General features: G+C 49.3%; 3 protein-coding genes and 4 non-coding genes across 7 annotated transcripts; all 7 read left to right on the top strand.

Moving 5' to 3' along the window:
- The first annotated feature begins 628 nt into the window (after positions 1-628).
- TNFSF13 (TNF superfamily member 13) lies at positions 629-5,765 on the top strand. Its single transcript, NM_001291884.1, has 6 exons — positions 629-886; positions 1,216-1,291; positions 1,441-1,488; positions 4,102-4,220; positions 4,658-4,796; positions 5,656-5,765. The coding sequence occupies exons 1-6, from the start codon at positions 629-631 to the stop codon at positions 5,763-5,765; spliced, it is 750 nt and encodes a 249-aa protein (NP_001278813.1).
- Positions 5,766-7,455: 1,690 nt separating this feature from the next.
- Positions 7,456-19,014, top strand: SENP3 (SUMO specific peptidase 3). The gene is made up of 11 exons (XM_007522119.2): positions 7,456-7,748; positions 8,670-9,386; positions 11,218-11,454; positions 11,539-11,650; positions 12,203-12,350; positions 12,464-12,511; positions 13,109-13,186; positions 17,398-17,535; positions 17,696-17,779; positions 17,907-17,957; positions 18,482-19,014. The coding sequence occupies exons 2-11, from the start codon at positions 8,681-8,683 to the stop codon at positions 18,590-18,592; spliced, it is 1,713 nt and encodes a 570-aa protein (XP_007522181.1). The 5' UTR covers positions 7,456-7,748; positions 8,670-8,680; the 3' UTR covers positions 18,593-19,014.
- A 937-nt stretch (positions 19,015-19,951) lies between these two features.
- Positions 19,952-25,989, top strand: EIF4A1 (eukaryotic translation initiation factor 4A1). Its single transcript, XM_007522130.2, has 11 exons — positions 19,952-20,051; positions 21,385-21,433; positions 21,636-21,768; positions 22,132-22,271; positions 23,368-23,536; positions 23,820-23,929; positions 24,367-24,510; positions 24,593-24,730; positions 24,837-24,926; positions 25,171-25,250; positions 25,353-25,989. The coding sequence occupies exons 1-11, from the start codon at positions 20,029-20,031 to the stop codon at positions 25,495-25,497; spliced, it is 1,221 nt and encodes a 406-aa protein (XP_007522192.1). The 5' UTR covers positions 19,952-20,028; the 3' UTR covers positions 25,498-25,989.
- LOC132542332 (small nucleolar RNA SNORA48) lies at positions 21,801-21,940 on the top strand. Its single transcript, XR_009553420.1, has one exon. It is a non-coding gene; the product is annotated as a small nucleolar RNA SNORA48 (small nucleolar RNA).
- Positions 22,495-22,634, top strand: LOC132542331 (small nucleolar RNA SNORA48). The gene has a single exon (XR_009553419.1). It is a non-coding gene; the product is annotated as a small nucleolar RNA SNORA48 (small nucleolar RNA).
- On the top strand, positions 23,619-23,744 carry LOC132542363 (small nucleolar RNA SNORD10). Its single transcript, XR_009553441.1, has one exon. It is a non-coding gene; the product is annotated as a small nucleolar RNA SNORD10 (small nucleolar RNA).
- Positions 24,963-25,103, top strand: LOC132542300 (small nucleolar RNA SNORA67). The gene has a single exon (XR_009553391.1). It is a non-coding gene; the product is annotated as a small nucleolar RNA SNORA67 (small nucleolar RNA).
- Positions 25,990-26,478: the final 489 nt, after the last annotated feature.

Consider the following 26,478-nt stretch of genomic DNA (forward strand, 5'->3'; position numbering starts at 1 on the left):
TGCTTGCCAATCTCAGCACAGGGAGTAGTGCAGGCCTTATTCCAACACACCCGGCCTGGCCTTAACCCCAGGACTCAGCTGGTTCCTTGCTTTCATGACCCTGGTTCTCCCCCTGGCCTCCCCACCCCGTCACTCCTAGCAGACTTCTCCCAGAAACAGTTCCTGTGCTGAAGCCAGAGGGTCTTTCACCCTCACGCCTTGATCTTCAATGCTGCCCTGCTTGTCGTTCCATAACTAACTGCTCCTGGCACCATGCCCCATAGCTGGCCAACCTTCCCTCCCCCACTTCTAGGGCCGCCCCAGGATTCCTGTGTTCTGGCCGCTCCTCCTGGGTGTCACTGGCAGTCCCGTCCTTCCTAGAGAGACTGACACCTAATTTTTCGAGAGGTCAGAGGAAGTGGGGGGGGGGGGCTCGAGAAAATACTTGCCCCACTGCAGGGTACCAGGAGCACCCATAGTACCCCTTGCTTGGTCTCCTCCTCCCTTTTTATTCTCAAGTTCCTTTTTATTTCTCCCTTGCGTAATACTCTTCTTCCCTTCTGCACCACTGCCCGCACCCCCCACCCTCCCTCCCACCTCCCTGACACCCCACTCCTGTGGCCACAGCTATTGGCAGGGTCCCCGGCTCATGCCAGTCTCATCACCTTCCCTGCTAGCCCCCAGAGAGGCTCTGGGAAACATGGGGGGCCCTGTTCGAGAGCCAGCACTCTCAGTGGCCCTCTGGTTGAGTTGGGGGGCAGCCCTGGGGGCTGTGGCTTGTGCTCTGGCTCTGCTGAACCAACAAGTGGAGCTGCAGACCTTAAGGAGAGAGGTGAGCCGGCTACAGAGGACTAGAGGGCCCTCCGAGAAGGGGGAAGGTTCTCTATGGCTGAGCCTGTGGGAACAGGTGAGTAAAAGGAGAATGGTGCCTGGCGAGGATGGGTGGTAGGGCTGGCTGGCTCTTTGTCTCTTACTTCCAGCCTCGATCCATAAACTTTTGAGTGGGTGAAAAAGGGGGTCCTGTGCTTGGAGGTTAAGGGAGCAGCCATTCCAGGAAAAGAAATTGTTAAAGATTAATGCTCCTCATGCCTAACAAACCCTGGAGGACAGCCAGCACCAAGACTCAGGCTGCTAGAGAAAGGTGCACGAGAGATGGGACGTGTTCCCAGAGAGAGGGGAGGGCTGGGAAGAAGGACGGTCACATATTTTTAACTCTGACCCTCTTTTCACGAGCAGAGTCCTACCGCCCCGGAAGCCTGGCAGAGTGGGGAGAGATCCCGGAGAAAGAGAGCAGTGTCTACCCATAAACAGAGTGAGGCCTCAGGGTGCAGCAGGGGTGGGAGGTGATCCAGCAGCCTGGCCATTTGGAGATTGCTGTCCCAGGGCCTAGGGGCTGATGGAACTCTAGCAGCAGAGCAGCTGGACTAGGGTGCTGCTAAGACTTCTTCTCTCTCTCCTCAGAGAAGCACTCAGTTCTGCACCTTGTTCCCATAAACATCACCTCCAAAGGTGAGCATTATTTTTATTATTATCATCATTTGTCATAAGATCTTTCTTCTCTTATTGCCCTTGTTGTTGTTTTATTGTTGTAATTATTATTGTTATTGATGTCATCGTTGTTGGGATAGGACAGAGAGAAATGGAGAGAGGAGGGGAAGACAGAGAGGGGGAGAGAAAGATAGACACCTGCAGACCTGCTTCACCGCTTGTGAAGTGACTTCCCTGTAGGTGGGGAGCGGGGGGCTCGAACCGGGATCCTTATGCCAGTCGTTGTACTTTGCGCCACGTGCACTTAACCCACTGCACTACTGTCCGACTCCCCATAAGATCTTTTAAAATTATTTTTATTTATGGGGCTAGGAGGTGGCACACCTGGTTAAGTGCACAGCACACACTACAGTGCACAAGGACCCAGGTTCGCCCCTGATTCCCACCTGCAGGGGGAAAGCTTCACAGGTCAAGCGGAGCTGCAGGTGTTTTGTTTTTTTTTTTGCCTCCAGGGTTATTGCTGGGGCTCAGTGTCTGCACTCAAATCCACTGCTCCTGGAGGCCATTTCCCCCCCCTTTTGTTGCCCTTGTTGTTGTAGCCTTGTTGTGGTTATTACTGTTGTTGTTGATGTCGTTCATTGTTGGATAGGACAGAGAGAAATGGAGAGAGGAGGGGAAGACAGAGAGAGGGAGAGAAAGACAGACACCTGCAGACCTGCTTCACCGCTTGTGAAGCAACTCCTCTGCAGGTGGGGAGCCGGGGGCTTGAACCGGGATCCTTACATGGGTCCTTGCGCTTTGTACCACGTGCATTTAACCTGCTGCGCTACCGCCCGACCCCCATAAAATTTTTTAATTAAAAAAAAGGGGGGAGTCAGGTGGTAGCACAGTGGGCTAAGCACAGTGATGCAAAGTGCAAGGACCAGCATAAGGATTCCAGTCAGAACCCCTGGCTCCCACCTGCAGGGGGGTCGCTTCACGAGCGGTGAAGCAGGTCTGCAGGTGTCTATCTTTCTCTCCCCCTCTCTGTCTTCCCCTCCTCTATTTCTCTCTGTCCTATCCAACAACAATGACATCAATAACAACAATAATAATAACCACAACAATGATAAAACAACAAGGGCAACAAAAGGGAAAAAATAGCCTCCAGGAGCAGTGGATTTGTATTGCAGGCACCGAGCCTCAGCAATAACCCTAGAGGCAAAAAAGAAAGACAGAGAAATACAAAGGAAAAGATAGAGAAACCAGAGCACTGCCCAGTTCTAGCTTATGGTGGTGCTGGTAACTGAACCTGGAACCTCAGAGCCTCAGAGCCTCTGGCATAAAAGTCTCTGTTTTTGTGTTTTTTGCCCTTAGGGTTATCGCCGGGCTCAGTGCCTGCACTATGAATCCACTGCTCCTGGAGGCCATTTTTCCCAATTTTGTTGCCCTTGCTGTTATTGTTATTGCTGCTGTCGTTGTATAGGACAGAGAGAAATTGAGAGAGGAGGGGAAGACAAAGATAAGACACCTGCAGACCTGCTTTACCACTTGTGAAGTGACCCTCTTGCAAGTGGGGTGCAAGGTGTGTGTGTGGGGGGCCCCAACCAGGATCCTTGTGCCAGTCTGGTCTTTGCACTTCACACTAAGCGCACTTAACCCGGTGAGCTACCACTAGCCCCCATAAAAGTTTTTTTTGCATAGCCATTATGCTGCCTCCCTAGCCCTTGATTTTTTTCTTTTTTAAGATTTACTTCTTCTTCTAGCGTTTGCCTTAAGATTTACTTATTAATATTTATAAGAGAGGAGGAAACACAGAACCTTGGGCTGGGGAAACAGCATAATGGTCATGCAAAAGACTTTCATGCCAGGCACCAGGCAGTAGCACAGCGGGTTAAATGCATACGGCGCAAAGCACAAGGACAGGCGTGAGCCCTCAGCTCCCCAACTGCAGTGGGGTTGCAAGCAGGTCTGCAGGTGTCGTCTACCTTTGTCTTCCCCTCCTCTCTTGATTTCTCTCTGTCCTATCCAACAACAGCAGCAATAATAATAACAGGGGCAACAAAAATGGGGAAAATGGCCTCTAGGAGCAGTGGATTCATAATGCAGGCACCACAGCAAGCCCCAGCAATAACCCTGGAGGCAAAAAAAAAAAGACTTTCATGTCTGAGGCTCTGAGACCCCAGGTTCAATCCCCAGCACAAGTCAGAGCTGAGCAGTACTTTGGTTTGTCTCTCTTCACCTCTCTTTTATTAAAAATAAATAAATATTGAGAAGAGAGAGAAAGACAGACAGACAGAATCAGGGGGTCACTCTGGTATTTCTGATGCTGGAGATTGAACTGGAGACTTCTTGTTTGAAAATCTGTTGTTTTACCAACTGCACAACATCCTAGACTGTGAAAGCACTATGCTTGTTTCTTCTCCTTTCTCCTCCCTTCCATTCTGAAATTGGGACTTGGAAGCCTTAGGCATGAAAGTCTTTTTGCATAACCATCCTGCTGTCCTCCCCACTCCACCCACAGCATATTGTCTTGAATAATCACTGGGGAGATGGGCAAGAACCTGGAATGTTGGGGGCTAGCACCTAGTCCCAAGAGATTTTTTACATGAATTGTCCGAGGGAAATCTTGACTGCTGCTCTCCTCATCTTCAGAGGACTCTGATGTGACAGAGGTGATGTGGCAACCAGCTCTCAGGCGTGGGAGAGGTATGGAGGTCCAAGGATATGTTGTTCGAATCTTGGATACTGGAATTTATCTGCTGTACAGTCAGGTAACCTCAGACATATGGGTCCTGGAGACCTGTTCCACTAATCCCCGTAGGTCCTATACTCAGGGGTTTATACCACATTTAGAAGACCTTTCTGTCCTTGGTTCCCTTGTCTGAGCTCCTGGACTGAGTCACGACATAGCTTTTTTTTTTTCCCACCTGGGTTATTGCTGGGCTGAGTACCTGCATGAGGTACTGCTGCAGGTGGCCATTTCCCCCCTTATTTGAGTAGGACACAAGAATTGAGAGAGGGAAAAAGAGACATCTGCAGACCTACTTCAATGCTCTGAACCTTCCCCACTGCAGGTGGGGAGTAGGGGGTTGAATCCAGTTCCTTGTGCATGGTAACATGTGTGCTCAGCTGGGTGTAGCACAGTCTGCCTCCCCCGCCCCTCACCTCCCATTTAACTTTCTTAATCATCTCTTCCCTGCCCTGCCAGGTCCTGTTTCATGATTCGACTTTCACCATGGGTCAGGTGGTATCTCGGGAGGGCCAGGGAATGCAGGAGATTTTATTGCGCTGTATTCGAAGTATGCCCTCCAACCCAGACTGGGCCTACAATACCTGCTACAGTGCAGGTGAGAATCACTGAAACGGTGGGTGTGAGCGCACATCCTGATCTGCGCTGACTGGAGGGCAGTGCTTAGGGAGCTATGGTTGAGGCCCGGAAGCCTGGGCAAGGCTGGTGAAATATTAATAGCTCACTTGAGGGACCAGGCTGTGGCTTACCTGAGTGAGCACAAGCACCTGGGTTCAAACCCCTGGTCCGCACCTGCAGTGAAGCAGGGCTGCAGGTGTCTTTCTCCCTATTTCCCCCTCCCTTCTCCATCTCTGTCTTACCAAATAAAAAATAAAAGGGGGAGTGGTGGATTCACTGAGTCTCAGCAGTAACCTTGGTGGCAATGAAAAATAAACAAAATGGGAGTTGGGCGGTAGGTAGTGCAGCGGGTTAAACGCACATGGTACAAAGCGCAGGGACCGGCTAACCATCCTGGTTGGAGCCCCCAGCTCCCCACCTGCAGGGGAGTCTCTTCACAGGCGGTGAAGCAGGTCTGCAGGTGTCTATCTTTCTCTCCCCCTCTCTGTCTTCCCCTCCTCTCTCCATTTCTCTCTGTACTATCCAACAACAATGACATCATTAACAACAACAATAACTACAACAAGGGCAACAAAAGGGAATAAATAAATATTTAAAAAATTTTAAAAATAAAATAAATAGTTCACTTGGATAGTGTACTGTTTTGCCAAGTAGACAGCCCAGGCTTGAGCCTGGCCCCCTGCACTGAAGGCAGCCTTAGTGCTGTGGTCTCTTTCACCCTGCAGGACCGAAAGACTATTCGGGAGGCAGAAATAAGGTTGAGCTGGAAAAAAGGGTGATCTATCGGAGTAGCTGCAGGATTGTGCTTCACTGAACGTCTATTTTCTCCCTTTTCTCAGGTGTCTTCCATTTACACCAAGGGGATACTCTGAATGTTGTAATCCCTCGGGCAAGGGCGAAACTTAGCCTCTCTCCACATGGAACCTTCCTGGGATTTGTGAAACTGTGATTGTGTTATAAAAGGTGGTTCTGAGCTTGGAAGACCAGGGTGGGTACAATCTGGAGACCGCCAAAGACCTGACTAGACAAAGGACAGGGAAATGAGCGGGAAGCGGCCTCTTTTGGGTTGAACTCCCTTTCCCCTTTCCACCACCATCTCCTAGACTTGCATTTCACGTATATTAAAGAGGTAGAATATGTTGCTTCTTAATCCCCCAACCAAATTCTTGGGGGGTGAGGGGAGGTGTGGAGATGGGAGTGAGAAGAGGAGGAAATATCAGGTATTGTCTAGATCTGCTTTAGGTCCAACTGGAACGCTTCCAGAACAGCACTACCATCTAGTGGCAGTTTTGAGAGAATCACTTTGCCGGTTGACACCCTCCTCCACTCAGAATCCTCGGTTCCCTACACACACCTTCTTTCAAGTACCCGCTGGTTTTTCACCCACCTCACTTCCTTCTCTCCATCTGGGGAAGTCCAGTCTCCATCAATAGTCTATTATGCGAACGCCTGCAGGGAGTGCTCAATTACAATGATGGCTCTTTTATAGTCTGTCTATATATATATATATATATATATATATATATATATATATATATATATATATTGCCTCCAGGGTTATTGTTTTGGCTCAGTGCCTACACCATGAATCCACTGCTCCTGGAGGCCATTCCCCCCTTTTGTTGCCGTTGTTGTTGTAGCCTTGTGGTTATTATTCTTATTGTTGATGCTGTTCGTTGTTGGATAGGACAGAGAGAAATGGAGAGAGGAGGGGAAGACAGAGAAGGGAGTGAAAGATAGACACCTGCAGACCTGCTTCACCGCCTGTGTGGCAATGCCCCTGCAGGTGGGGAGCCGGGGGCTCAAACCGGGATCCTTATGCCGGTCCTTGTGCTTTGCGCCACCTGCGCTTAAGCCGCTGCACTACCACCCGACCCCATATATATATATATATATATATATATATATATATATATATATATATATATATATATATATATATATATAATTTTTTTAAACAAGAGCACTGCTCAGCTCTGGCTTGCTCCAGACTGAACCTTCGGACCGTAGCTAAAGCCTCGACCATTAAAGTCTTTTGCATAACTGTTATGCTGCCCCCCCCCCCCCGCCCCACATTTACTCAGGTTTCCAAGTTTTCCTCTTATGCTCCCCAATCCCCTGGCGAGGCCGGTCGCCGTGAAGCTCAATGGAGTCGTACAGCCTTGGCGCTCGTCCCGCCTCACTCCTTTGAGCTCTTCTATCTGCTCAAGCCCTGCTTGAATTTAATAAAAAGGGACACAACGTGACTTCCCACCCATACCCCCCCACTGCCTGGTCTCAAGCCTGCCCCCTCCTCGGAGTCTCCCTGCCCTCCCGGCTCTCCTCGGCGCGCCCGACTGGACTAAAGGATCGCGACCGACCCCGGGGCTCGGGCCTCGCACCGCCTCGACAGAACGCAGGCTATCGCAGCGGAGGGCCGAGCCGCGCGGAGACGCAGGCGCGAAAGGGAGAGGCGTGTGTCGCTGCACGCGGTGCGCAGGCGCAGAGCTCGGGGGCGGGCGCTCTCGTGGCGTCCACGATCTTGGGTAGGCGGGTCTGCGCGCGTGGTGGCTGTGCGGCCGCTCTTTCGCCGGGTGTGACGTACTAATCGTGCGCCACCACCGCCAGTGGGCCTGGGGCTCGCGGGAGGGAAAAGAGGTGGAGGAGAAGGAGGAGGAGGAGGTGGCGGCGGCGGCGGCGGCGGCGGCTGCGGCGGCCGGGGAGGTGGGGAGGTGGGGGAGGTGGAGGCTGAGTCGCTGCAAGAGGCGACCGCGAAGGGGCGGCCCGGCGGCGCGGCGCGCGGCCCAGAAGCGTTGGAATCCTGAATTGAGACGGCTGCGCCGAAAGACGGCAGGAGTGGCGGGGCCGCCGCCGTCGCCGAAGAGATGAGCCGGGAAGGCTGAGGCCGGAGACGCCTGCCCTCGGGCCCGTCCGCCCGGCTCCTCTGCTCCCGGTGAGGACGCCCCTTCCCCTCCCCCCCACCCTGCCGCCGCCTCTCCCATTTCTGGACCTTACAGCCACCTAACCCGGGTCCAGAAGGCCCTCCGAGTGGGCTCCTGAAGGCCCTGTGCGCCGAGCCGCCCGAGCCCGCAGGCACGTAGTGGAGCCGGGGCACATTCCGGTTACCGGGCTGCGAGCACGAGAGGGGGCTCGGTCAGCCTGGCGCGCAGGGCGCAATTCAGTTTCAGCGTCTCGGCTGCTTAAGCCCCTTGGGTTTTCTTCAGAGTCCTTCCCCTTTCATCAGATTCTACTCCCTGAACCGTAGCCCTGGAACCCATATTCCCTCCCGAGGCGACCTAAGCGTGTCCACAGCCCACATTCATTTCTGGGTGGCAAAGAAACCTCTTCCCACTCTAGACCATGGTTTCTGTTTTTCTAGTACCATACTGTCTGCGTGCTGAGACACTGCCTTTTTTTTTGATATCAACTAGAACACCCTGGTGGCAGTAAAATGAGGAAGTAGATGGGGCTGGAAGATGGCTCACCTGGTAAAGCGCACACTTACCATCCTCCAGGACCCGGTTCAAGCCCCTGACCGCCACCACATGGGAACGCCAGTGGTGCTGTGGTGTCTCCTTTCTGTCTCTCGCCCTCTGTAAAAAATGAAACTTTCGAGGGTGGTGGAATTGTGCAGGCTCCAAAATCCCAGCAAGGCCCCGGTGGCAACAGATTGAAAATACTAGGTAATGACTTGGGGTACCAAAAGGTTCCCTGTGGACCATGTTAACCTGGAAGATCTGAAGTGAAGGAGTTTTGTGTTTTTTATTCTTAATTATTTGCGTTTGATTTCAGAAGAGATTTATGACTGGAAGAGAGGCAAGATCTGGAGTACTAGGTGTTTGGATCCTGACACACTGTAACCTTTATTTTACAGGCTACTGGAAGATGAAAGAGACTCTAGAAGGGACTGGGTCTTGGGGGCCTGAGCCTCCTGGACCTGGCATAGCCACAGCTTACTCAAGCCCCAGGCAGGAATGTCTTCGGTGGCCCCCACCCCCCAAACCCCGACTCAAAATAGGTGGAGGGTTTGGGCCAGATCCTGGGTCAGGGGCCACAGTGCCAACCAGACGCCTCCCTGTCCCTCGGCCCTCTTTTGATGCTTCAACTAGTGAAGAGGATGAAGAAGAGGAGGATGAAGATGAAGAAGAGGAAGTGGCAGCTTGGAGACTGCCCCCCAGATGGAGTCAGCTAGGATCCTCTCAGAGGTCACGTCCAGCCCGCCCCACACATCGAAAAACCTGCTCACAGCGCCGACGCAGAGCCATGAGAGCCTTTAGGATGCTGCTCTATTCAAAAAGCGCCTCGCTGACATTCCACTGGAAGCTTTGGGGGCGCCATCGAGGCCGGCGGAGGGGCCTCGCACACCCCAAAAACCATATTTCATCCCAGGAAGGGGGTGTGACACCACGAGTGCCATCCCCCTGCTGTCGTTTTGACTCCCCCCGGGGACTGCCTCCACCCCGGCTGGGTCTGTTAGGTGCTCTCATGGCTGAGGATGGGGTGAGAGGGTCTCCTCCAGTGCCATCTGGACCCCCCTTAGAGGAAGATGGACTAAGGTGGACTCCAAAGTCTCCTCTAGACCCTGATTCTGGTAAGGTGGGAAAGGGTGGTAGAGAGCGCTAAAAGCCTGGACTACCAGCAGCCTCTTGATGAACTGAGGACTGGGCTTAAGGAAAGTGGGAGGGCAGAATAACTATGAGATGTTCTAAACCCTGCTTTGAGAACTAAGCCTGGATAATCACGGAAGTGTCTTGTTCACAGATAAGACAGGGAAACACTGCTTTAAAAAGATGGCCTTGTCCACTCAAGATCCCTTTTTTTGGCCCCTTAGCATAAACATACCTGCATATGTATTCCAGAGGGTGCACTTACTAGAGTAGGGAGATGGGATCTCACTGAACAGTGTTTCACGTGTACTGCTGTGATATTCTCCTGTAGAATACATTTTTTTTTTCCTCCTCCAGGGTTATTGCTGGGCTCGGTGCCTGCACCATGAATCCACCGCTCCTGGAGGCCATTTTTCCCCCCTTTTGTTGCCCTTGTTGTAGCTTTGTTGTGGTTATTATTATAGCCCTTGTTGACGCAATTCGTTGTTGGATAGGACAGAGAGAAATGGACAGAGAGGAGGGGGAGACAGAGAAGGGGAGAGAAAGATAGACACCTGCAGACCTGCTTCACCGCCTGTGAAGCGACTCCCCTGCAGGTGGGGAGCCGGGGGCTCGAACCGGGATCCTTACGCCGGTCCCTGCACTCTGCGCCACATGTGCTTAACCCACTGCGCCACCGCCTGACCCCCGCAGAATACATTTTATCTACACGTAGCATGATTGTTTTGCCGCCAGGGTTTCTTACTGGGGCTCAGTGCTGACATTGTGAAACCACTTCTCCCGGTTGCCATTTTTTTCCTCTTTTTTTTTTTTTTTTTTTGGATAGTACAGAAATTGAGAGGGGGAGGTAGGGGGAGAGACACCTACAGCTCTTTCACTGCTTGTGTCCCCCTTGCAGATTGGGAGTGGGGACTCTTCCATGCGGTAATGTGCGTGCTACTGCCCAGCCCTTCTTTTCATTTTATTTATTTTTTATTTTTTTATTTTATTTTTTCCCCTCCAGGGTTATTGCTGGGGCTTGGTGCCTGCACCATGAATCCACCGCTCCTGGAGGCCATTTTTCCCCCTTTTTGTTGCCCTAGTTGTTGCAGCCTCGTTGCGGTTATTATTGCCATTGTTGACGTTGCTTTGTTGTTGGATAGGACAGAGAGAAATGGAGAGAGGAGGGGAAGACAGAGAGAGAGAGGGAGAGAAAGATAGACCTGTGAAGCGACTCCCCTGCAGGTGGGGAGCCGGGGGCTCGAACCGGGATCCTTACGCTGGTCCCTGCGCATTGCGCCACGTGCGCTTAACCCACTGCGCCACCGCCCAACCCCCTTCATTTTATTTTTTAAATAACAGAGCAGAGAGAAGGGGGGGTGGGGAATCACACTCCATGAGGTGGGAGTAGACTTGAACCTGGGTGGCACGGCAAAGCAGTGCACTATCCAGATGGTCTGTTGTGCTGGCCCAGACTAGTTCTCTCTTTAGGGAACGTCAGCCAAACAATTTCAGATTCTCTGGCTATATTGTTTATTGAGCCTTTGCTATGTAGTGGATATTGTGAAAGGTATACAGTGATTCTGTTTCTGAAATCGGTTGTCTTTTTGAAAATTAATCTTTTCTTGCTTGTGAGTAGGAGTTCTTCCTCTCAGTCCCTTTATAACCTCTTGACTTAGGCTTTTGGGTCACCATGCCGTCACGTTTGTATTGGTAGGTTCTGCTTCTGCTTCAAGCCATTCTTATCATGGTTTTAGGATTTACGTGCATCACTTGGTCCTTCTGCTTTGATACGAACCAGTTTCTCATCCCTCTCCTCTTTCCCCTGTCTTATAGGCCTCCTCTCATGTAATCTGCCCAATGGTTTTGGGGGACCACCTGGGCCAGAAGGGGAGCGCAGTGTGGTAGCCCCTGATGCCAGCATTCTCATCAGCAATGTGTGTAGCATCGGGGACCATGTGGCCCAAGAGCTTTTTCCGAGCTCGGATTTGGGAAATGCAGAAGTGGAGCGACCTGGGGAGAAAGCTGGCCAGCACAGCCCCCTGCGAGAAGAACACGTGACCTGTGTGCAGAGTAAGACACTCTGAAGGACCTCATCTATTTCAGCTGACTCCTAGGTTTAGAGGTTTTAATACACTTCTCTCCCCCTCCACTCAGGCATCTTAGATGAATTCCTTCAAACTTACGGCAGCCTCATTCCCCTCAGCACCGATGAAGTAGTTGAGAAGCTGGAGGACGTTTTTCAGCAGGAATTCTCTGCACCTTCCCGGTAAGGCATGAAAAAGCTGACTTTCAAGAGAAAACGGGGGGCTGGGTGGTGGCACACCTGGCTTAGCGCACATGTTACAGTGTGCAAAAGACCTTGGTTCAAGCCTCTCGTTCCCACCTGCGGGGGGGAAACCTTTGTAAGTGGTGAAGCGGTGTTGCAGGTGTCTCTCTGACTCTTCCCCTCTCTATCACTCCCCTTCGCTCTCAATTTCTGAATCCCTGTATCCAAAAAATAAATAAAGATAATACCAAAAAGAAAAGAAGACTGGACAAGGAGGAGGAGGCTAGAGCTGATGGGGAGGAGTCTGCAGGCAAGGTGCCAAGGCCCCTTTAGGCCAACTGGGTGGGTCTTTTGTGGGGACCCTGAAATATGGGTACCTGAGTACTCACATGTCTCTTTCTGGGGAACTGGCCTCTAGCAGGTTCTCAGACCCATGACAAAAGGGGGGGGGACATAGGGGTCAGTTTAGACTCTTATTCTAGGAAGTAGAAGGTGCTTCTGTGTGCCCTAGCCCCCTCGTCTCTTGTGTGACTCCACCCTTGGCCTACTCAGGAAGGGCCTGGTGCTGCAATTGATCCAGTCATACCAGCGAATGCCAGGCAATGCCATGGTGAGGGGCTTCCGAGTGGCCTATAAGCGGCATGTGCTGACGATGGATGACTTGGGGACTTTGTATGGACAGAACTGGCTCAATGACCAGGTGAGAGGGGAACAGAAACAGGGCTTAAAGGGGACTTAGGGAGCTGAGTGACTGCGGGAGCTCTACCCATGCTGCACCCTCCATGGCAAGTTGTCACCAATTTTTCCCCCCAGGTGATGAACATGTATGGAGACCTGGTTATGGACACAGTCCCTGAAAAGGTAGGCTTAACTGGGCATGCTGACTGGAAGTTTCTCAGGCTAAGCAGTTTTTTAGGTTCTTTTTTTTCTACTCCATTTTTTACAAAAACAGTCTGTTTCTAGGGGCGAGAGGGTAAATGGTAATCTATTAAATTCATATCTATGATCTTGAATTTCAATTCTGTGTCCCTACCCACCTTTCTTCAGTGTTTTTCCCCACAACTTGGAATGGGAAACTATAAGGTTCAAAATAATTATTTTATTTTATATTTTCCCCATCACTGAGACTTCACTCGGGGTTCACACATGGCAGAGCAGTCCCAGCCTCAAAACAGTGGCTTTTCTTTTTTATTTATTTTACCCTCAAACTGGAGTGGAGGTTAGTGAAGCCAGTCTTTAGAATCATAAAGAAATGGAGTGTACAGATGAGGGGAAGTTAACAGGTGCACCCAGTCTCTTTTTTTTTTGCCACAGCACTGCTCAGCTCTGGCTTATGGTGGTGCAGGGGGTTGAGCCTGGGACCTTGGGGCCTCAGGCATGAGAGTCTGTTTGCATGCTCATTATGCTATCTCCCACCTGACCTGATCTCCATTCAGCTCTCTTGTATCTTTGGCACAGGTGCATTTCTTCAACAGTTTCTTCTATGACAAACTCCGTACCAAGGGTTATGATGGGGTGAAAAGGTGGACCAAAAATGTGAGTTATAAATTCACACATCTACTTATTTTGTAACACCTTGCTTGTACAGAATTAGAGTTGCTTTTTCTTCTACCTCTCCTCCTCCTCCTCCTTTTTTTTTTTTTTTTCCTTCTTCTCTTTGTTGGAGCTTCATTTCTCCAAGCTGACTTTTTCAGATAAGGAGGGGAAGGGTAACATGGCACCAAAGCTTCCTCCATTGTGATGGGTGCCAGGCTTGAACCTGGGTCAAGTGCATTACAAAGTAGGCACACTATCCAGATGAGCTATTTTTGTTCCTTCTGTTTATTATTAATTTTTTATTTATTGTCACAAGTGGTCATTTCCCCCCTTTTTATTTTATTAGATAAAACAGAAATTGAGAGGGGATGTGGAGGCAGAGAGACCTGCAGATCTGCTTTGAGAGTCATCCCCCCTGTAGGCAGGGAGTAGAGACTTGAACCTGGGTCTGTGTGCATGAATGTGTACACTTCACCATGTGTGTCACCACCCAGACACCTCGCCCCCCTTTGCTTCTATAATGAGAGTAAGGAAATAAGAAAGTAAGAGCTGAGAGGCCTGGTGGTGGCGCATCCGGGTAAGCACACGTGCATAAGTACCTGGGTTCAAGCCCTCTCTCCTCCTGCAGGGGGAAGCGTCACTCAGTGGTGAAACAGGTCTGCAGTTACTCATCTTTCTCCCTCTCCACCTCCCACTCCTCACCCCCTCTCAGTTTCTCTCTGCCCTATCTGGTAATAGAGCATATAAAGGGAAATGGCTGCTGACAGTGGGTTCGGTGTCAGCACCAGGCCCAGCTATAACCCTGGTGGTGAAAGAAAAGATGGGAGGGAAAGGAGAGGGAGGGGGGACAGGTGCTACACCGCTAAGGGACCTCTCTGACTTTACTGATTTCTATTTCTTTTTCAAAACTTTTTGTTTATGTGACTTAGGTGTTGCCACAGTGGATAAAGTGTTGGACTTTAAACATGAGGTTCTGAGTTCAGTCCTCCACATCACATATGCCAGAGTGATGTTCTGGTTCTCTTCTCTTGTGTTAATAAGCCTGTAAATATTTCTTAAAAAGATGTATTTGTGATGGAGACAGGAGAAATAGAGGCGAGAACAACACTGGCATATACTGTGCCAGGAATCGAACTTGGGAGCTCATCCTTACAGATCTGCTCTGTCACTGAGCCATCTCCCATAGACTTCGGTTTTCTATGAGTTCCATTTATTTAATCTTTACAATAATTAGTAAATGCCCTCTGTGTGCTAGGTGTTGTCTTAAGTAGTAAGGACATAGCAGTTTTTTGTTTGTTTGTTTTATTTACTTCACAGAGAATAAGGGAGCTGCCACTGCAGCTCTGGCATATGCGGTGTCAGGGATAGAATTGGGGACCTCATGCCTAGAGGACCATAGCCCCACCACTGTGCTGCCTCCTGGACCTTAAGTATTAAACAAGGGAAACTTGTTCTTTTGTATGTTAGGATAAGTCAAATTTTAGCTAGTGATAAGTACTGAAAACAATAATGTAGCAGCATCAACAGTAGGTACTTTTAGATTGGCTGGTTTGGGAAGGCCTGTGTTAGCTGAGACTTGAATGATGAGTATGCAGATCTGAGAGAGGAGTGTTTTGTTATATTTGTTTGTTTTTATCAGAACACTGCTAAATTCTGGCTTATGCTGCTACTGGGGGTTGAGCAGGAAGAGTGTTTTATGTAATAGGAACAGCAAGCACAAGGGACCCAAAATGAGAAGGAAATCCCTTATGGGTGACCTGTGTGGTTAGAGCTGTGATTGAACAAAGGGAAAATGATATAAAATCTTGTCAGATCGTGGAAGGTCAGGAGTAGATTTTTTTTTCTTTTCCTTCTTTTCTTTCTTTCTTTCTTTCTTTTTTTTTTTTTTTTTTTGCCTCCAGGGTTATCCGTAGAATACACTGCTCCTGAAGGCCATTTTTTCCCATTTTGTTGCCCTTGTAGCCTTGTAGTTGTTGTTGTTGTCATAGCTGTTGTTACTGTGGATAGGACAGAGAGAAATCAAGAGAAGAGGAGAGAAAGACAGACACCTGCAGACCTGCTTCACCCCTTGCAAAGTGACCCCCCCTTCAGGTGGGGAACTGGGGGCTCGAACTGGGATCCTTACACCGGTCCCTGTGCTTTGCACCATGTGCGCTTAACTAACTGCTGTGCTACCGCCCAGCCCCAGGAGTAGATCTTTTTCTATGTGTACTCTAAAGCCATTGAAGAGTTTATTGTCGCAGGGGCTTGGTACCTACACAACTGCTCCCAGTGGCCATTTTTTCCTTTCTTTATGACTGAGGGTAAGAGGCAGAGTGAGGAAGACAGGAAAAAAGATAGCTACAGCACTCTCCACCACTTTTGGAGCTCTTTCTCATAGAGATCCTTGAACCCATGTCTTTCCACATGGTAACTTGTGCACTATACTAGATCCCCTACCACCGATTCCCTGCTGAAGTTTTAAACTGGGAAGTGCTTCATGTTTTCAGTTCCTGTTCCAGTGGAGCAAAGTGAAGGGGAGCAAAAGTGGAAACAGGCAGACTAGGAGTAGCACAGAAATCCAGAGGAGAAACTTGGACCCAAGTGATAAATAGTACTTTTATCTGGGATCAGTTTTGCTGGTGGAAACAATACAACTTTCTGACTAATTAAATATGGGAAATGAGAAGGTAAGACTCTAGGATGGTAGGTTTTGGATCTGCACTACTGAGGAAAATAATTGGGAGGGGGACTCTTTTATTCTCCCCTCAAATTAGATTTCTCGCTCTTCAGTTCAAAGGGCAGGGTAAACATGATGGCAGAGGGCATAGTGGGCATTGTATGTTATGCATGTACAAACTATTGTATATACTGTTGACTATAAAACATTAATACCTCAGTAAGGAAAAAAAAAAAAACGAAGGCCAGGGTACTTATATAGTGAGGCAGGAATATTGGCCTGCATATATTAATTTCTGTCCTCAGATTCACAAATTTGCATTCTTATTTTATTTTTATTTATTTACTTTCTCTTTTGTTGCCCTTGTTGTTTTTCATTGTTGTTGATGTTGTCGTTGGATAGAATAGAGAGAAAGGGAGAGAGGAGGGGAAGACAGGGAGAGAGAGAGAGAGAGAGAGACAGACACCTGCAGACCTGCTTCACTGCCTGCGAAGCAACTCCCCTGCAAGTGGGGAGCCAGGGGCTCAAACCGGGAGTTTTACGCCAGTCCTTGAGCTTTGCACCATCTGCACTTAACCTGCTACGCTACCGCCCAACTCCCACATTCTTATTTTTTAATTTCTTAATTTTTTGTTTGATAGGACAGATAAATTGAAAGGGGGGGAGAGATAATGAGAGACACCTGTTGCCCTTGAACCTGAGTCCTTGTGCATGGTAATGTGTGTGCTTACCTGGGCTTGCCACCACCTAGCCCCAAGAACTTAGAAGGAGCCGGCAGATTTCCTTCTCATAGTAGATGCAGTAAAAAGAATGGGCTTTCTATATACCTGGGTTTGAATCTCCCCTCTGCCATTTCTTCTGTGGCTTTGGGCAGACCACTTTTCCACACTACAGTTTCCTCATTGTTATGCCAAAGAAGAGAATTTCTTCATGGGCTTATTGTGTTAAGGGATTGAACATTTACTAGGTTCCATGCATTGTTCTACGGTATTGTGGATATTAACCAGTTTAATCCTCACAACAGATGGAGAGATAGGTTCTATTATTTATAAGTGTGTATATGTGGGGGGTATTAAGTAGTTTGCCTATGGTCATAAGCAAGTAAGTGGAGATGTTGCATTTGAACCCTGGCAGTCTGGCTCCAAACTCCTTGAGCCTGGGTTCATAGCTAGTAGGCACTTAGCTACTTTTAGTGTGTGAAAATATCTGGCTCAGGAGAGGTAATATAGTGCTTATGCACCAGACTTTCATGCCTGAGACTCCAAGGTCCCAGGTTCAATGTTTGGTACTACCACAAGCCAGAGCTAAGCAGCGTTCTGATTATAAAATAATAAGAGTGAAAGTGTCTCACCCGTCGTAGGCTCTGCAGTGTTTATTCTGATACTGCCTCTTCTGTCCCATGTTCATTCTTTTCCCAAGAATCTAGACCTCCAGAAACTTAGCCTTACCTCATAATCCAGAGCCTCGATACTGTTTTCTCTCACAGGCAAGAACCCTCACAGTAGTAGAATTCCTGTGCTATCTTTCCTGACCTCTGGCACTGCCTCCTTAGGTGGACATCTTCAATAAAGAGCTGCTGTTGATTCCCATACACCTGGAGGTACATTGGTCCCTCATCTCTGTTGATGTGAGGCGACGCACCATCACCTATTTTGACTCACAACGCACTCTAAATCGCCGCTGCCCTAAGGTTTGAGAGGGAAGGGGAAAGATCTAGTGGTAAGGCGTAACAGACACGGGGGTGGGCTTGGGGTTTCTGAAGAGCATGCTGAGCATGGTACCTGTGACCAGCACACGTTGGATTCAGCTAGGAAACACAGATTCTATTTCCTCTTTTTCTCTGTCTACAGCATATTGCCAAGTATCTACAGGCAGAGGCAGTAAAGAAAGACCGGCTAGATTTCCACCAGGGCTGGAAAGGTTACTTTAAAATGGTGAGTTTCCAGAAGGGAGAAATATTTGGGGGTGCTGGTAGAGGGAAGAAGTTGAAACCATGCTCCCTAGAGGTCTTCTGGTAAAGGACGTGTTTTTTTGTTTTTTGTTTTAAATTTTATTTTCTAGAATGTGGCCAGGCAGAATAATGACAGTGATTGTGGTGCCTTTGTGTTGCAGGTAAGCAACTTCACTTGGGCTAAAGGGGTAGGAGGGAAGTGGGAATTTGTCCCGCAAATCTCATTTGACTCAAACATTTAGAGCAGGAAATATTTGTGTTAGAGAATAGAAACCCTGATTTCATTGGTTCTTTCCTGATTTTCCCCTACAACATTGTGACTGGGTCTTTGAGCCTTGGTCTCTGGCCCTGATGGAACAGTTACGTGAACCCCAAATCTAAAGCTCTTTCTCCCTCTTAGCACTAGATATTTATTTATTTCCTATCAGCACTAGTCAGCTCTGGCTGACGATGGTGCAGGGCATTGAACCTGGGGCCTCAGAGACTCAGGCATGAGAGTCTGTTTGCATTAACTATTACGCTATCTCTCCCATCCTAGATACTAGATACTTAGCATTACCAAGTAAAATAGTTGGAACACCAGGCTATGGGTCTTGTCTCTCGATGTTGGTGAAATGGGGATGTTCTCCAAAACTCGTCAGGGGTTCAGTAGGTGGTTCTCATGGAATGCTTTGTTAATGTCCAGTACTGCAAGCACCTGGCCCTGTCTCAGCCATTCAGCTTCACCCAGCAGGACATGCCCAAACTCCGTCGGCAGATCTACAAGGAGCTGTGTCACTGCAAACTCACTGTGTGAGCCTCATCTCCCAGGCCTCAAGCCCACTCATTAATGGGCAGGGGAACATGGGAAACCCTTCCCCAGAAACTTCAATTCCTGTTCTCCCTTGCCTTTCCCCACCTAATTCCCTTTGGTTTTTCATATTTAAATGTTTTCATTGATTTCTGTATTTTTTTTTTTTCTTTGAAAGAATACTTGTTGATTTATAACGTTCAGGGGGTGGCCATGGGAAAGTCTTTTTCTCCCTCTGTAGGGGAGTATGGCCTGTGGCCCGGGTGGGACAGTCACCCCCACCCTCTCGTGCAGAGGGGGGTCAGGAAAATCTGTGCTGGGGGTGGTGGGCGGGCAAAGGGTCTACTGCCTGCCAAATCTTCAAACTTTTTATATATATTATAAATGCCACGGTCCTGCTCTGCTCAATAAAGGATCCTTTGGAGATACATAGTGGTGGTTTTCCTTAAGGGGCCTCTATTTAGTGGCTATGCGCTTATCTCAGATTTTCCTCTAGTACAGTTACCTTTGGGGGGGTCTCAGAGATTTCAGAAACCAGCTTTCTATCCCTGGATCAGTGTGAACACTAAACCATCATCACTTTTTAAAATTTATGAATGGGACCACCAGAGCATCATTCTGGCACATATTATGCTGGGGACTGAACTTGGATCTCATGCTTTGAGTCCACTGCACCACCTCCCGGGTCACCTTCATTACCCTGTTAAAAAAAATCCTTCAACCCAGGGAGCCAAGTCTAGACAGGATAGTGGCTAAATCTCAGAAGATAATATAAGTGAAAAAAAATATATATATATATTCCTGCTAAAACAGGAAAATTGTTGAAGAAACATGATTCACAACCCCAAATGCCCCTAGCAGTCCATTACAGCCAGAAAACCCTCCCAGCCTCTGGGGTATGGCTCCTGGCACCATCTACTCCGGTACACGTGGAATGTGTAAGGGCGGTGTCTTGATTTATTTTCACAGCAACAGTGACCAAAATAAAATCCTGATCCAGCTGAAACCTGAAGCAGAGTTGAAGGGAAGTGTGGTAGTGCTGGGAGCCCGGAAGTCCCAGGAGGTTGAAACCTCGCCCCCTTTGCGTGATAGGACCCTCTAGGCCACATGACTAAGGCACTCTCGCCTCCGCACGTGTAGGGGTGCAAGGCCCCAAGATGGCTGCCAGACCTCGAGGCCTTACTCCTTTACGTCACTTCCGTACCGGCGAGAAAGGCGGGCCGCTTAGCCAATGAGGCTGCGGGGCGGGCCTTGACCTTGATAGGCGCACGAGCTGCCCAATGGTGGCTGTGTGCCGGAGCGCCGACGAACTAACGTCACGCCGAGTTGCCCAGCGCCGGCAGGCGGGGCCGAGACGGCCAAGCCAATGCGATGGCTGGGGCGGGGTCGGGCGCCCTATAAGTTGTCGATAGGCGGGCACTCCGCCCTAGTTTCTAAGGAACATGTCTGCGAGTCAGGATTCCCGGTAAGAAAGGCAATGGAAGAGGTTGGGGGTACTTACCCTTCCGCTCCCCTCTGGGAGCCCTGCCGGCGGCAGCTGAGGCCCGGGGCTGTAGGCCTACGAGGGTTGAGGGGAGAGCCAGGCGGGAGCAGCCGTCCTGGGCGAGTGGGGGACAGATCCGCGGCCGGTTCTGTCGCCGGGGCCTAGGCAGGAGGCAAGGACAGCCCGGCGGTCGGGGCCTAGCTTGCGAGGCTCGTCGGGCCGCGATCCGACGCGGGGCGCGGAGCCCCAGCTGAGTGGCGAGACGAGGTCGCGAACTCGCTCGGGACGTGAAGGTAGTGGCGGCCGCGACAGCATGGCCGAGGGCCTGCAGGCCCGCTTTTCTCCGGCGGAGGGAGGGTCGAGCGCGCCCCGCATTCGGAGGGTTCTGGCGGTACCACACGCCGGGGGCGGGGGTGCCTCGTCCCCCGACCCCGTCGCTCCGTCGCGTTGGCCTACGGGTCGGGGGAGAAGCGGCCGGCGGCGCGGTCTGCTGCCTTTTGTGACGGCCGGGGGCTGAGCCTAACCCCGAGCAGCGGCCGCGTGAGACACCGGGAGCCGTCCCGGCGGCGGCGGCGGGCGGGCAGGTCCATTTTGCCGCACAAGCCGGTCAGTTGGCAAGCTGCGGATGGCAGGGTCCACTTTACTTCGGGGGTGAGCGGCCTGAGGTAGGGGGGGATGACGCCATTTCGCGGTGGGGGCGGACGGCATGTGGATTGTCCCATAAAGCGGGGGAGACTGGCCGGGTGGTCGAGGGAGCGAGCACATGGCGGTCTGGGGTGCTCCCCTCCCCCAGTGCGCTCCCCTTGTATAAGTGTTGTGCAATCTCCTCAGCTCGCTCGGCTGGGGCTCATTGTGCGCGAGGCCGCCACCGCCCGCGGCCTCCCACATCCGGGCATCGGGGGAGGGGGGTCGGCTTGAGGGGTGGGGGAGGGCGCTGGCGGAATGACGTGGGGGAAGGGGATGTCCTACCCTCGGTTCCCGGAGGTGAGGGGCGGGACTTCCGGCGCACTGGGCCGTGGTGGGAGGTGCGAGCGCGAGGGCTCAGCGGCCTGGCTTCGGACACGTGGGCCTGGTTGGTCCCCGCCGCCGAAAGAACTGGCTTCAGCCCCCGAGCCTTCACGCGATTTGGGCGTAGTCTCAAGGGCGCCCGCACAAGAGCCGCGGCCCGATGGGTCGAAATAACTATTTTGTAGGGGCACTGAAGGAAATTCGGTCACTAGTAAAGTCCGATGGCATGCAAGATAGGCTGCTGATGGGAAGAAACAGACTGTCAGAATTTATAATGTACCTCAACATGCTCCTTTTGAATCAACAGATCCAGAGACAATGGCCCCGATGGGATGGAGCCCGAAGGTGTCATCGAGGTAAGATTAGACCCCTGTCACAATTGTGCTACTTGCTGAGAGTTGTCTAATCCTCAAGCTATTAAAGTCAGAATGTAGGCTTAGTGTAAAGGAGAAAATTTTACAAGTGACTGACTCATGATAGGTTCCCTGACCAACTAGCATGCCTGGAGGGGTAGACATTAAGAATTTTAACGTTATTGATTTCTTTGCATCCTAACAGAGTAACTGGAATGAGATTGTGGACAGCTTTGATGATATGAATCTCTCTGAATCCCTTCTCCGTGGTATCTATGCCTATGGTTTTGAGAAGCCGTCTGCCATCCAGCAGCGAGCCATTCTTCCTTGTATCAAGGGTGAGATTGATTCCTCAACCCCAAAACAGATTTTGGACTAACATCGTAGGTGGTGGCATCTACCTGGTGGTGTCCATCTCGTATCAGCTAGATAGATATAAAGTAATCCTTTATTTATCCCACCTTGGCTTTAGGCATTTGTCCATTTCTGGTTCGTGCTTTGGATATATGTTACTGGTCAGGGTTCCTTTTATTGTCTCTATTTAGAGTATAGCACTTTTATTCCAACTATTGGTAGGTGGGGGCCTCAAGTATAAGTCATTTGTTACCACTGTGATAATCTGCCGGTGAAAAGTTTGGTTTTATATTACTATTTGCTATTGTTAAAATCTGCCCTCTGCAACATCAAATTTCTCTGTTTAGGTTACGATGTGATCGCTCAAGCCCAATCTGGGACTGGGAAAACAGCTACTTTTGCCATATCAATTCTGCAGCAGATAGAATTGGACTTAAAGGCCACCCAGGCCTTGGTGCTAGCACCCACAAGAGAATTGGCTCAACAGGTGAGTGGGGCTTCTAGATTTGTAAATGATTAGACTGTTCCCCAACCATACCATCTTGCAAGAGCTGGAGGGGGGGGAGGAGGGGTTGCGGTTAGCAATGAGAACCAGATATCCACAATGTTAATTATGTCTTCCCCAGATATAACAAGCATCATTTCCTGAGTCAAGTGGGAAGGCTGGGTGGAAACTGGCAGGTTGGACAAGTTTGACTGTTGTATAAACAAACCCCCGGCACTGGGCAAAGAGACACCTCACTGGTGGTGTTGTCTTCTATCAGTCAGGGGCAGAGCAGACAGTCCTTTGTTCATCCTAGCTTGATGCCTGGATCAGTGGCCAGAGCTGTTTCATGCCTAGGGCACATAAGTGAATGTGCTCTTTCTCGGTCTTATAAATACCCTGTAAAGTGTAGTGACTGAAAAGTATGGAAGCTTGCTTTTTGGCAGGAGTATAATGATAAATGTCCTTTGTACAGTTGGGTTGCTGTGAGGCCAGGTGGGTCACAATTGGCATTGAGAAAGCTGGGTTGTCTAATTTGATAAGTGAGCTATATTGGATGGTTTCTGGCACTTACCAGTAATATGTATTACATACCTGTCACTTAAAGAAAGATAGAATTTAGGATATCGGGCCTTGGGTTGGATTCAGTTCAGGCCCCAGCATTATATGTGCCATATACTTATTTTTTCCTTTAATAAAATTGGCAATCCCAACAACTCAAATCTAATGTACTAGTTGAGCTATTAGCTACTTTTCCCATGAAACTTATTCTCAGGACAGATAGAGATTGAACCTCTATCCACAACGACCCCGGATCCATACTCCCAGAGAGATAGAGAATAGGAAGGCTATCGGGAGGGGATGGGATATGGAGATTGGGTTATGGGAGTTATGCGGAACGAGATTGAACCTCTAAACCCATGCACTACAGGTACACAGGTTTCTGGATAGAGGAAGTAGGGATCTTAAAATCTGCTTTTCATATGAAAACTGAATTTAGTAATAGTGGTATTTTATTTGCAAGTATATACTTAAAGCATTTTAAATTGGGTCTTCACAGTGCTAGCTGTTAAGAGCATTTACCTTTCTCTGAGTTCAGATACAGAAGGTGGTCATGGCATTAGGAGATTACATGGGTGCTTCCTGCCATGCCTGCATTGGTGGTACCAATGTCCGTGCAGAAGTGCAGAAATTGCAGATGGAAGCTCCTCATATCATCGTCGGTACTCCAGGCCGTGTATTTGATATGCTTAACCGTAGATACTTGTGTGAGTATCTCTGTTCTCTGCATGCTTTCTCAGTCATTCCGACTTTTCCCGTCTTGCTTTCAGTGAGAAGTAATAAAGAGCTGCTCTGTGATGAACACCATGCGTGTCATCTGAGCCAGGCTTCCTGAGGTCTAAGCCCAGGTGGTGTTCTACTTCCTGGTGTTTAGCATGGGGCCCCAGGCAAAGGATCAGTCTTTGTGTTCTGAGCGCAGACTAGTTATCCTTTCTTTGTTGGCTGTATTTCACATTCCCCTAATTAATAGCCCATTGGCATTCTTGCTAGCTCCCAAATACATCAAGATGTTCGTGTTGGATGAAGCTGATGAAATGTTAAGCCGAGGATTCAAGGACCAGATTTATGACATATTCCAGAAGCTCAATAGCAATACCCAGGTGAGACATTTTAGGTTTTTACTTGTGTGGTAGATTTAATAACTTTGGATTCCGTTGGTGTGATAGAATACCAGGTAAAGAGTTATTTTTGCTATTTAAAGCTTTTACTCTCAATCCCATGAATTCTATTTATAATAGTTACCACTGCAATGTTTTTACATGCAAAGAAATTTTTTTCATTGCCACCAGAGCTGTCAGTGGGGCTTCAAGCCAGCACTGCTTCCTGTGACCATTTTTCCTCCCTTCCCCTGTTATTTGATAGGACCAGGGATATCAGCATGAGGTGATGCTAAAGCATTGTTCTAGCACATTTGAGGCCCAGGTATCAAACACAGGGCATTCTTTATGAGCCCCAGCCTGCTGTGTTACCTCCCAGGCTTTTAAGTGTGATTGAAGGAGATATTTCCTATCCTACCTTGAATGGATCTTTCTGTTAGGTGGTGTTGCTGTCAGCTACCATGCCTTCTGACGTGCTTGAGGTGACCAAGAAGTTCATGAGGGACCCCATTCGGATTCTGGTCAAGAAAGAAGAGCTGACTCTGGAGGGTATCCGCCAATTCTACATCAATGTGGAACGAGAGGTGGGGCCCAGTGCAGGAGGCGGCTCTACTGGCGGGTTCTTGGGTGTTACCCCTGACTTGACTTCAAATTTCCCACCTCCAGGAGTGGAAGCTTGACACACTCTGTGACTTGTACGAAACCTTGACCATCACACAGGCCGTGATCTTTATCAACACCCGAAGGAAGGTTGATTGGCTAACTGAGAAGATGCACGCCCGAGACTTCACTGTCTCTGCCATGGTGAATTTCCCACCTTGTTATTAGCAGTATGTGGCAGCATCTCCATCTGACCCAGTTCTCAGAACCCACATGCCTGCCCATCTTATATCCTGTCGTTCTCTTCTAGCATGGGGACATGGACCAAAAGGAAAGAGATGTGATCATGAGGGAGTTCCGCTCTGGCTCTAGCCGAGTATTGATCACCACTGATTTGTTGGTGAGTTGGGAACTTGGGTAACACTAGGAAGGGAGAACCCAAGCTGATTCCCTCTTCCAAGGGGCTATTGGTGCCCCTCTTCAGGAAAGTAGCAACTTGGAATAATAAAATCTGGCATGCTTCAGGACTCCGGAGAAGAGAGGCTGCTGCTTTTCCTTCCTTTGGCTGCCAACATGTTTATTTGTCCTTTCTGGGGGTAGTTGCTTCTGTTACATGCTGACATCTTCCATTTTTATCACCATAGGCCCGAGGCATTGATGTGCAGCAGGTTTCTTTAGTCATCAACTATGATCTTCCCACCAACAGGGAAAACTACATTCACAGGTCAGTGGGATCTGTAATATTCATCATTCCCAATCCCTCCCTGAACTGTAACTTCTAGTTTTTGCCCATATTCTTAAATTCACTTGATGCATTGTTTTCTAGAATCGGTCGTGGTGGACGTTTTGGCCGTAAGGGAGTGGCTATCAATATGGTGACAGAAGAAGACAAGAGGACTCTTCGAGACATTGAGACCTTCTACAACACCTCCATCGAGGAGATGCCTCTCAATGTTGCTGACCTCATCTAAGAGGGGCTGTCCTGCTACCTAGCTCCAGCCAGGGTCCAAACCTTGAGGGGCTCAGAAGGAGCAGGAGGGGGGAGGGAAGGGAGCCAAGGGATGGACATCTTGTCATTTTTTTCCTTTTTTTTTTCTTTGAATAAATGTCACTTTTTGAGGCAAAGAAGGAAACCGTGAACATTTTAGACACCCTTTTCTTTGGGGTAGGCTCTTGCCCCAGGCGCCGTCTCCTCCCAAAAACACTAATCCACTTCCCTAACCTAACCAGAGGCTCTCCCACCCCAGCTGAATTCCTCTGAAAATGTGTGGCTATATAATGTCACTCAACCTCATTTGCTGGACCAAATCTGGAGGGAAAACCCTTAGGTGGCCCAGGGGACTGTACCCAGGTGGGGGGGGAGCAGGGGAGAAAAATGGTAGCCATTTTTACATTGTTTTGTATAGTATTTATTGATTCAGGAAACAAAACAAATTCTGAATAAAAATTACTTGGAAACTGCCTGTTTGGGCTTCTCATTTGTTCCCTCTCCTCCCCTCCCACCTGCTATTACAAGTCTGCTCCCCCTTGAGTTAGCATTTGTCATTACCAAAGAATATCAGAAAGTGGTGTGTAAGCAGTAGTATGCATGACCTATAGAGCCTAAACCCTCACATGTCTTAGAGGAAGTGGGAGAGGGACTGGGGTGTGTTTTACTCAATACTGGACTTAAGGCTATTTCTCAACTGTTTCTCTGAATAACTTGGCAGTTTGGGTCCTTTAGGAGTGACTACTGCAGTTGGTCTATTTCCATGTGACATGTCTATAAAGCCTGATGACTGGGGTAGGCAGTGTGGCTCACCCAGTTAAATGTACATAATACTAAATATAAGAATCCAGGTTTGAGCTCCCAGCCCCTACGCTTCATAGACAGCAAAGCAGGTGTCTTCCCCCTCTTTAACTTCTGTCCTGCCCAGTAAAAATGGGCAGGAGCACTGCAAGCCTCAGCAATA

This window comes from Erinaceus europaeus, chromosome 12 (assembly GCF_950295315.1).
Source record: "Erinaceus europaeus chromosome 12, mEriEur2.1, whole genome shotgun sequence".
Lineage (NCBI taxonomy): Eukaryota > Metazoa > Chordata > Mammalia > Eulipotyphla > Erinaceidae > Erinaceus > Erinaceus europaeus.